This window comes from Haliotis rufescens, unplaced genomic scaffold, assembly GCF_023055435.1.
Source record: "Haliotis rufescens isolate VD_foot unplaced genomic scaffold, xgHalRufe1.0.p SCAF_16, whole genome shotgun sequence".
NCBI lineage: Eukaryota > Metazoa > Mollusca > Gastropoda > Lepetellida > Haliotidae > Haliotis > Haliotis rufescens.
The window spans coordinates 3,223,535-3,235,729 of record NW_025963846.1 but is presented as its reverse complement, the minus strand read 5'-3'; the positions used below and the strand labels follow the sequence as shown (position 1 = coordinate 3,235,729).

At 39.2% G+C, this 12,195-nt stretch overlaps 1 protein-coding gene across 1 annotated transcript; it reads right to left on the bottom strand.

The window, feature by feature from the left end:
- Positions 1-2,147: 2,147 nt before the first annotated feature.
- On the bottom strand, positions 2,148-11,509 carry LOC124144891 (collectin-12-like). Its single transcript, XM_046514507.2, has 4 exons — positions 11,312-11,509; positions 8,414-8,697; positions 5,950-6,141; positions 2,148-3,035 (listed from the first exon to the last, which is right to left on the bottom strand). The coding sequence occupies exons 1-4, from the start codon at positions 11,377-11,379 to the stop codon at positions 2,809-2,811; spliced, it is 771 nt and encodes a 256-aa protein (XP_046370463.2). The 5' UTR covers positions 11,380-11,509; the 3' UTR covers positions 2,148-2,808.
- Positions 11,510-12,195: the final 686 nt, after the last annotated feature.

The following is a 12,195-nucleotide window of genomic DNA, read 5'->3' as shown; positions in this document are numbered from 1 at the left end:
CGTCTTAGACCTGCATCACTTCGGGCTTTCCTCCCACATTAAACTGACACGCCGTGATATAACTGGAATATTGTTAAAAGCGGCGTTGAACCAAACTTACTCACTCACTAATGCCGAGCGCCTTAATTATTGTTTTCTTTTTACGTCTATTGGTATGGCGCGGCTCTAGTCAAGCGACCACGGAGGTAGTCCCCAAAACATACTAACATCATTTTTTTAGATTTTGTAATAGAAATATTCACTTTAAGTGTGAGTATGGTTTTACGCCGCTTTTAGCAATATTCCAGCAATATCACGGCAGCGGACACCAGAAACGGGCTTCACACATTGTACCCATGCAGGGAATCGGACCCGGGTCTTCGGCGTGACGAGCGAACGCTTTAACCACTAGGCTACCCGACCGCCCCTTCGCTTTGAGAACAAGGGTATTAGAAAAGCTTTCTTCCAGGAATTAGGACAATATTATGCTTTCAGTGCATGTGCAGAGATCATTTGAATCAATGCTGCTTATAGCAACTGTCATCAAAAGCATATCCGAGTTTGAACCAGGCCTATCAGTGGTTTGGATCGATAACAGTAGCGTTAACCCATGAGTCGTATGTTTATGCACACTCAATACAGTGTAACTATCCGATCCAAGTTTAGCAAAATGATCAGCATGTATTGGGAACCTTGCCAGGTCTGTAAGCTACACATTACACTACCTTCAATAAATAACACGGCCTGCTTACTAACGTCCGGTATAAAATCGGTTCGATATTCGAGTGAGTGAGTGAGTGAGTTCGGTTTAACGCCGCTTTTAACATTATTCCAGTTATATCACGGCGTGTCAGTTTAATGTGGGAGGAAAGCTCGAAGTGATGCAGGTCTCAGACGTTTACCATTTCGGTGAAACCCTCGAGCACGGGTATGGTACTTACAAACCTAGAAACATAATCGGTGTGAACCGGGATTCGAACCCACAATCATAGGTTTCTGGCGTGTCCAGGGGACGCAACTCTGCACAGCGAATCGCGGCGCCTTAGACGACTTGGCCATCCGTGTCCCCCTCGATATTCGAAATAATAAATCGGAGACATTGAAATATGACATTAATGACAGAATTGATACACATGTGGTTGAAGATGTCACTGTGGACAATAAATTAATAATCGATCTGTATTAAACAAATCAATGCGATCGATTGTAGGTTTTCTAGCTGATTAAACAATATTGATGTTTTAATGTGCCTTTAGATAACTAATCTGAGGCCATAGAAACAAAGTGCGGTTACATGTAGGTTATTTATTTTTCAGAAAATGTCAACATACATGTGTGAAAAAAAGTATGATGAACAACGGAAAGACATTTGAAGGTTCCAAAACATTTTAGTCACGCTTTCGGTCAATATCGAACGAATATGAATGTGTTTACCGAACATAACATCAAACGTTGGAATTTGTACAGGCTAAATACTGCACTAAATCGATACAAGGAGTGATGAATGTAACTTCCCGATATTGTTTCGCCGCTCGCCTCAAATCTATCCCCGGTAAAAGTAAAGAGTCTGATAGGACGGGGTGTAGTCCTGCACTATGACCGTGGAATATATTTATTTTATGAAAAAATAATAAATTAAATCTAGAAATGCATACAAAAGCAAGTCTAGCCAGCTCAAGCTAGCTCTATTCCACATTCTGAAATCAGCATAGGGAAAAAAATAATTTTTAGAGTCAAGAAGGATATTGTGTAATATAAGATTTCAGAGACTAAATGTTAGTCTAGACGGGGTGCAGAATACCCATTTGACGATATCATCAACAACATGATAGGAGTCATAAAAAAACGTAAGGGATTGACTGAAGTTGACACGTAAGGTATCTGAAGAAAGGGCATCCCGTGTAATTTGAAATGATTTGCAACATTCCACGTGTTACGTCAGTGCATCTATACCTTTCCATGCCATAGATCTTCAGCAACCCATGCTTGCCGTAAAAGGCGACTATGCTTGTCGTAAAAGGCGACTAACGGGATCGGGTGGTCAGGCTCGCTGACTTGGTTGATGCATGTCATCGATCCGACTTGCATGGATCGATGCTCATGATATTAATCACTGGATTGTCTGGTACAGACTCCATAATTTACAGACCGCCGTCATATAGCTGGAATATTGCTGAGTGCGGCGTAAAACAACCAACCAACCACTGGTTTTTCTGGTCAAGACTCGATCATTTTTAGACCGCCGTCATATAGCTCGAATTTTGCTGCGTAAAACAACAAATCAAACCAACCATTCGATACGAATTCGTATCACACGTGTCTTGCTTTTGAAGACCGTTTCATATACTTTGATCCCGAAGACTGTTTTAACCTTTATTTGGATTGGTTGGTTGGTCGATCCACGCACTTAGGATCGATGACATGCTTCAACCAAGTCAGCGAGCCTGACCACCCGATCCCGTTAGTCGCCTTTTACGACGAGCTTAGTCGCCTTTTTTCAGAAGTCAGGAAGGCCATATAGCTCACAGGACGAAACGCAATATTGTGCATCTTTTCATTTAACCGAACAGTCAAGTGGCAATTAAGCGATTTAGATGCTAAACATGACATGATATTCTCTGTAATCTCCTTGCCAATTAAATATACATAATAACTGGAATACATATAATAATCTTTCTTAGTTTTCGTTACATGTATACATGCATATCAAAATATACGCCACGAATATTATTTCTGTATCATCTTAAGCACATTAAGTGTTATAAAGTGGCGCGGCTAATAATTTCCAGGTCGGAATGGGTCTGAACCACTGGAAGAAGACGGGTTTCCTCATTTGGGTTTGGCGCAAAAGTATCGATTTTCATTCGTGCAACGCATATCAGAAAATGACGCTAATAGGTACGAGAGGCAAAATTCATTTGTCAGATCCCCCCCGGGTTCCCCTGGATTCCAAACCGGGTTAACTATTTCCGTGCCATCTACCCAGTGGTACTTCAAGAGTCCATCCCCGGGGTTCAGGTCAGACCCTCCGATCCACAGATGGTCGCTGTTGAGGTCTGAAACAGCAAAATTGTCGAATAAGGTTCTAGTCTGTCAGCTTAACGCATGGATGACATTTTCTTTGAACGATAACACAACTCCAAATAGAGGGAAAGGAACGTGTCTTTTTAACAGCAGTGTATCAACATTATACATATGAAAGTGAAAGAAATCATCGTTAATCTTGGTAGACGGGAAACCAATTCCATCGGTTGCACCACTCAGTCTACAACTCCGCCAGACTGCAATTCCGCCAAGACCCACACACACACACAGACACAGACACATACACCCCAACCACTGCTGTTTTACAAACTCCTACGTAGGACTTAGTATCTCCTACGTAGGACTTACTATCTCCTACGTAGGAGATACTTAGACAAAAAAAAAATCACCTTTACCCTACTACGCTTCCATACAATCCTAAGGCCGTACGACATCGCGTGCTGAAATCAGTACTCGATATGCAGTTAAAAACACGACAGCTTACAATCTTTTGCCTGTTCTAACACAATTTGTGAGTGACGATTTTTTATACCGATGTACACAATCGTCGAATGTAATATCTAAACATGAATGTATTGGTGGAAAATAATTAATATGCCTGAATCACGTTTGGTTAAGAAATGCTATAACTTATTATTGTTAGACTGTAGTAATGGTAAAACTAACTGGACATCAAAAGTAAAACACATCCTATTCTCTACTGGTTTTAGTTACATAAGGGAACAACAATTTATAAGTAAAATCTCCAGCTTTCTGTCGGAATGTATACTCCGTCTTGAATTATCTTATGAACAAAATTGGCAAGCAGCTCTTTCATCAAGCTCAAAATCAACTCTTTACAGTTCATTCAAAACAAATTTCGGCTAAGAAACATATTTAAAAGAATTTTCAATTTTTAAATATAGACGTGCCCTTGCGCAATTTAGATGCTGTTCCCACCAGCTCCGAATTGAGACTGGGAGGTATAAAATGTGAAAGGTTGTGTCCGGCTTGCAATCAAAATCATATTGAAGATGAATTTCATTTTATAATAATTTGTGATCGATATGTACATTTAAGACGAAAATATATACCAAAAAAAGGTTTACCTGTACCCCTCCATACATACTTTTGATATTTTAATCGCATCAAATAATGTATTAATCATTCAAAATCTATCCGTATCCATTTACAAAGCAATAAATCTACGTCTTGTGTAAATCTCCTAGAATTTACCTTTTTATTATAATGTTTCTCTCTCACTGTATACTCGGTATTGTATAATGGGCCAGTGGCCTACAATACTTAATTAATTAAGACTATATAAACATGAATGGTTACGAAACTACCTTTCTTAATACCATGCGTACCTGTTCTTTAAAGTCCATGTGAAAGAGCTGTATTTTGTATTTAATTGTAAACGAGGGCTGGTCAAACAGTTCTGAGCCTAACAAACAAAACCAACATTTTTTAAAGTGTTTTTAATTATATTTTTCAACATAATCTCCCTGCTTTTCAATACACTTCTCATATCGATAGTGAAGCTTTTCATTTCCAGTCAGGAAGAAGTTTTCTGAAGCCACCCTGAAAAAGGTGTGAGAAGAGACATTGTCATGAAGTAGTAGAACTCCAGTAGTCAGCATTCCTCGTCGCTTTTCTTTGATAGAATCCCTCAGGTGATGACGCAAATCAACATAGTAGGCACCGGTAATCGTCTTTTCACTTTCTACGTGATCAACACGGATCACACCCTTTGGACCCCAGAATACAGTGGTCATAACATTCTTCACGGGTCTTGAAGACTGGAATTTCTTTGGTGCCGGAGAAGTGTAATGGTGCCATTCTATGGATTGACGTTTTCAGTGGTAGACCTATGTTTCACCACCCGTTACTATTCTCTTTTTGAATTTTACGAAATCCTGCTCCTTTAGCTCTACATTTTCTCTGGCAATGTCAGTTTTGTTTTCCTTAAGATCAGAATTTAGAAACTTTGGCACTCAATGTAAATGTAAATGTTCATGAGTAATAGTTTCAATGAATCAATGGCTTAGACCTAAGTCTTCCTCAAGTTCAGCAACGGTAATACGTTTTTTCTATCTCCTTGAATGAATTTTCATTGACGGAAGTTGAGGGACGTCCAGACCTAGGGTCGTCATCAAGGCTTGTTCCCCGAGCCTTAAACGTTTAACAGTGGAATACCTAAGGTACTTATCCCCAAACACATGTGACAAGCGGTCATAAAAAAATCTTGGGGAGTACTTTTCTCTAAAGTCAAAAACTTGATGCCTGCTCGGTACTCGTTCTTTTCCGGTTGGACCCCAATCACGTTCAATGGCTGCCATTAATGAACAAACGGCCTCAACCGACCACATACACTTGCAATGAACTACTCAAGCAATGTACGAGATTAACAAATACATATTTTTATGGCCCACATTTGAAAGATAGTCAGTCTCAAAATTCTTTTTACCAGTCCTCTTCGACAAGATATCATGGATAAACACGTTAAAGCAATGCCCCCCCCTCAACGACCAAAACATGAATCAATTCGCGGAAAGAATCTCCAGTCAAAAGAGACTCATGGGATAGGTGACGTCACGTTGAATAGTGACGTCATCTGGTTTGTTCTTTGACGTTTCCATATTTGTAAAAGTGGTTTAGTGACATTCGTGTTGATTGCAGTAAATGATTCAAAAACCGATATTGTTGTTTCTTTTTATTTGATAACGAATTCCATCCATATTAGCTATAATGACGGTAACGCTCTTTGAAAACAGCGTTACCCTTATAATAACACATTGTTATTAAACCTCAATTCATGATATAAACATATCATGGGAAACACCTGATCAAATACTTGTCCCTTATTTCAAATCTACCCTGTGGCATGATCTGAATGTTTATAAATCTGAAAGAAAATTTAATTTAACATAGAAGTAAACTTACATCTGTTTGCATCCATGATTCGCGCGATTGCCTCTCGATGTATAGTGTCTTTTAGCATCATAAGCCTCGACCCTGTACTGAGTTCTTGGCAGGCGGTCTCCGAGTCGTTCCACGCCCTCTTGTCTTGTGATCCATAGTAGCAGAGCTCAGATTCACGGTCAAAGAAAAACCCTTTCTTGGCTGGGCACCAATCTAACATTGAAATGAACATCAATTTACTTTCCAGGGCAAGTACATGTGCAGTTACTTGAAATAGACAACACTTATAACTGTTTGTTTCCAAGCCAATAACAATGACAAAATCATGTTTCCTGAAATATCATCTCATCTGAAAGGAACTACAAACCGTTCATAGTTGGGAATTATTTTCGTTATAAATTATTTTTAAAAGTGTTCTTACTTCACCTATATACCAATAAGCCAAAGAACAAACAGCAAAAACAGCAAAAATAATGTTTTACATTTTAAGTAAGTTAATGTTTCATACCACTTGCCTCTATCAATTTATCATTAAGCTATCATTTTTTCCCACCGTTACAAGAAATTAAATAGACGTATAAATATCAAATCTTGTCATTTAAGTCCATTCATTTCTCAGGTTGGTTAGTTGATTGGTTGTTTAACGCCGCATTAAGCAATATTTCAGCTATATGACGGCGGTCTGTAAAAACCGAGTCCGGACCAGACAATCCAGTGATTAATATCATGAGCATCGATCCAGGCAACATGCATCAACCAAGTCAGCGAGCCTGACCACCCGATCCCGTTAGTCGCCTCTTACGACAAGCGTAGTCGCCTTTAACGGCAAGCATTGATTGCTGAAGACCTATTCTACCCCGGATCTTCACGGGTCTCATAGCTTAGGTTATTGATACATGTCATACAGGATCCGTGAAGATTTCGGGGTAGAATAGGTCTTCAGCAACCAATGCTTGCCGTAAAAGGTGACTATGCATGTCGTAAAGGGCGACTAACGGGATCGGGTGGTCTGGCTCGCTGACTTGGTTGATGCATGTCATCAATTCCAATTGCGTGGATCGATGCTCATGATATCAATCACTGGATTGTCTGGTCCAGACTCGATTATTTACAGACCGCCGTCATATAGCTGGAATATTGCTGAGTGCGGCGTTAAACAACAAACCAACCAACCAACCAACCAACCAACATAGTCAAATAAATGCCATGCACAATAATGAATGATATATATCAAAATTTAAATAACGATATCTACATTGTTATGGACAATTTAAATTGTTGAATGTCTCTTGCAGACCCACCGACATAACTCTGTCACCTTAATATAATCATGATCAATTATGAATCAATGAGTTACTATAACCTCGCCAGAAAGCCAGACATCACCTTCTCAAATTCAAGACCTTACTTAAGGCCAAAGTACATTTTGTCAAAACATTGTTATCTTTCCATGAGCACATTCTCGGTAAAAAAATTACATTTATGTATTTCTACAAGATCGAACTCTTAACTAACGTTAAGATGAAACATCATGCATGTTCATTGATCATTATACAAAACACATGAGAGAAACAAATTGTGTACTGATTCACGTAATGTGTGACCACTAAAAACTTATCTAATTAATGTGATTTCCTGTACAATGCAATGCATTAAAAACACCGCAACGGGATCGGGTGGTCAGGCTCGCTGACTTGGTTAATGCATGTCATCGATCCCAATTGCGTGGATCGATGCTCATGATATTAGTCACGGGATTGTACGATCAAGACTCGATTATTTACAGACAGCCGTCATATAGCAGGAATATTGCTGAGTGCGACGTTAAACAAGAAACCAACGAACCATTGGGAACAAATCAGTATGCATTCATATGTCGTGTGTCATGATTAATCTATATTCGGGGTGAGTGATTTTGGGTTTAGGCGCTTTTGGCAGGCAATATGCTAGCCGTATCACGGGAATCGAACCTCGGTCTTCGACATGACTGATCAACGCTTAATCACAGCCCGTGAGGATCCGGGGTAGATTAGGTCTTCAGCAACCCAAGCCGTAGAAGGCGACTATGCTTGTCGCAAGAGGCGACTAACGGGATCGTGTGGTCAGGCTCGCTGACTTGGTTGATGCATGTCATCGTATCCCGATTGCGTGGATGCTCATGTTGTCAATCACTGGATTGTCTGGTCCAGACTCGATTATTTACAGACCGCCGTCATATAGATGGAATATTGCTGTGCGGCGTTAAGCAACAAACAAACACTAGGCTTCCCCATCGCCTAATAGTTATATTCTATTTGCATCCGTTCCTGATGCCCTATGTTGCGTCATTTAAAATTAATGAAAATTAATGAAAATTAATCCAAAAATAAACTTTACTTTATGTTGTTGGTCTCGTGGTCTCATTTTTTTAATAACAAATGGTTATCAGAAACTGATCTAAGCTTTGCTTCAAATATGATTGAATTCCTTTACAGATGCCACCTACCCGTGGAGACTGCGTAGTATCGCTGCCCGGGAGATGGTGATGAAGAAAGAGCAATAAAGTCGTATATGAACGCCGGGGCGGGAAAGAGGGAGCAAGACAAACTCAGCTCGTTAAAGGCAAACATTGAACACCTAACGAGCGACATGCACTCCCTGGCGCATTCCATGTCATCTCTCAAGGATGTAAAGGTTTGCAATGGATTAATTGGCTTTGTTATTTTCAAGTCATTGTATTGGGCCAAGCCTGTGAATTGCAGCTGTTCACTGCAATGTCCTCTCGATTGCCTGGGATAGAAACGTAAAGGTATATCAGATTATGACAATAAGAGTGAGTGAGTGAGTTAACATGTAACGTCGTATCGGCATTTTTTCAGCCATATAGCGACGAGACCAAGTTAATATATTCACAATTTAGTCAATTATGCAAAGTCATATTTGCAATTTATTAAACATATTTGACCATAACAGTATCATGTATACAGTTTTAAAACACGGGCTGCAGGCCACCAGTTACCAAAGCTAAGCAACCCGTGAAGATCCGGGGTAGAATAGGTCTTCAGCAACCCATGCTTGCCGTGAAAGGCGACTATGCTTGTCGTAAAAGGCGACTAACAGGATCGGGTGGTCAGGCTCGCTGACTTGGTTGATGCATGTCATCGATCCCAATTGCGTGGATCGATGCTCATTGTGTCAATCACTGGATTGTCTGGTCCAGACTCTATTATTTACCGACCGCCGTCATATAACTGGAATATTGCTTAGTGCGGCGCTAAACAACAAACAAAAACAAACAAACCAAAGCTAGGCCACTTCGCTGAGTACGTTTTAATGTCGTAATACTAAGGGAGCAATAACTTGATGACTTGGTTTGAGATCAGTATATTTTGTTCAATGTTTAGGAGCTCAATTACTTCTATCCTAAATAAACACTATTTATCAATTATATATGTATATTCATAAATGAGAATGAAGAACTGTAGTCTTTGGACACTTTTCTACAAGAAAAGGTCACATTAGTTTTTTCCTACAATTCAAGGGGCACAGGTGGCACAGTCGTCAAAGGCGCCGCAATTCGCTGTACAGCACGCCAGAAACCTATGATTGTGGGTTCGAATCCCGGTTCCCGATTATGTTTCTAGGTTTGTCAGCACCATACCCGTGCTCCTGGGTTTCACCGAAGTGGTAAACGTCTAATACCTGCTTCACGTCGGGCTTTCCTCCTACATTAAGCTGACACATCGTGATATAACTGCAATACTGTTAAAAGCGTTAAAAACTCATTCACACAGTCGCTCCTACAATGCAAGGCATATGTAAAAAAAAAACCATTCAGTAAAACACGGGCTTCATTTCTTTTCATGACACAAATTGTAAGATCTGTATGTATGTTTTATTTGCATGGAGATATATGATTATTATGATATATTATGATATGTGATCCATTATTTTCATTGACGTAACCGGAAGAGAGTCAAAACCTATTCCGTTTGAATCAGCATGATTACAAGGGTAGTGTTTTATGCATCTATTGACAATATGTCGGCCATGTGATGGCAGCGGAGAGCAGAAATGATATTCTTATATTCACTACAACTCGATCCCTTGATATTTATTGATACATGCAGCAATGGGACTGTTTTGTGCTGATTCAAACTTAAATTTGTCTTGTTAACAGCGGTACCGGCTGATAGAGGCGATTAGATGACTTTTGATCCAATAGTTAAATCCATGTATGTTTTATATAGATATATTTGGCATTACCATGTCAGGAAATTTATACTCGCTACGCAGTTCAACGGACACGTAACGCCAGCAGATTATTAATATGAAGTTGAAAATCCATTAATCATTTAATCATCTAATTCTTAGAATCGGAAGGCGTGTTAAATCAATAATGATTTTACATATCAAGAATTGTTCAGATCAATATATACGAAGCAGCTGAAAGGACGCACCACAATTGTAGAAACGTGATATATTAACTGGTGCTGTCGTTCAGTGCATTCACCAAAAGCAACAAAAAGCAACAAAACCTGACGTTTAACCGTTATCACCTCGAAGACACCAGCAGTAATTAACATTAAACATATTTTTGTGCTCTTTAATAATCTTCATGCAGGGTTTAATGGTTTTTTAAACATTTTGTCACAGCATTTAGATGAAACACTACGACCTGAAGATAGGTAAATTGTGGCATGTGGAAAGACAATTTGCTTCCGTTTTGTTCTCGATCACGTTGTGTAGAACTCCGACTTAAAGAAACAATCAGATGTATCAGGAAGGGTTACATAAACGAGTGTTGGATGTGCTATACAAGAACACAAGATTGTAAAAGATTGGGCTGAAACGGGACACATTATGAAAATGGTGATGAGTTTAGGTCTCCACGCTTGTAGCAGGTCAAGAAAAACGCCTGTCTGTTTTCGGCCGACCATTTTACATCCTGGGGTCGGTAGCTCGGATTGTTCTTAAAAAAACAATTGCTTTCAGACAATGCTAAAGGAGAAACATCTGGTCACAGGTGATACAAAATGAAATTGCCGTGAAAAAATGCGTGGAAGTAAACTATTCGGCTTCTTCCAGAAAAGTGCATGTCTCGAAGCGCGCACAGACACATCAAAATATTTAATAGTGATAACGTGATACATGTATGTACCTTCATACATACATAATTACGTCGTATTTTGCTGGTTCTCAAATATAACCAAAATCACATAACATTTGCTGTAACTTCGCTTTAGACATGATCCTAATTGTTTTAGCTTCTGGGCAGAAATGTTATTTAGCTTAAATACACATAGAACACCTCATAAATATTTGATATTGATTATTACCAAAGACAAGACTTTAAATTTAAAGTTTCGGTCTCCCAGTTTCACGCAAAAACAAATGGACTTACCGGATGAGTAGCACCGCAAAGACAAAACTAGCAACAGCAACCTGCCTTACAGTTTCGATCAGCAACATCCTCCAAGATGATTTCAGTCCAGACTTACTGTTGTCATTCGAGGTCAGAAATGCAAATGACAACCTCAACAGGTGTATTTCATTTGAGGTCTTGAATATTTTCACTGATGGCTGGTCCTCATATAACGACAATACACTCAGGAATAATGATCATGTCAACAGCGTCTCGTTTAATGTTGAGCCCAATATTGATTACCAATACATATTGACCGGCATGCACGGCGAGACCCATTTCTGTTGGCTGAATCTCATTTATTCAATGGACAATCAATATGTCCATCAATTATCTCCATGAAGGTTAATTCTCAACAATGCTGCATCGTATTGATTGGAGATGGTAGAATGCGTCGAAATAGTGAAATAAATCGGAATTAATGACAACAGAGACAAAAAATGACTACAAGCAACTGTACCGAACCATACCAGTAATCAATGTCGAAATATATTTATTTGATCGTGTGTTCAGATCGAACATATTCTGACATTTACGATCAACTTGACTTAATTTATTGGTTCATGATTTACAAACTACAGGCACACACATACTTGTCTGTTTTTTCATCATCGAGATATTTTAGTTTGATTAGAAGCTCTTGTCATGGTGACATAAGATCTTTTGGCTAGGCAAGAGGTGAAAGATTATCATGTTGCTAAATCTTTAAGCAGCACTCCGTTTTGATATTGATTAATTTATCATTTGTGATGACATCCTAGAATAGCTTCAATTATTATTGACATGATAGAGATTACGTGATTTCACCTATGAAACCTATGAACACGCATGCATTGCAGCAAAACACTTAGTAAATACGTGCT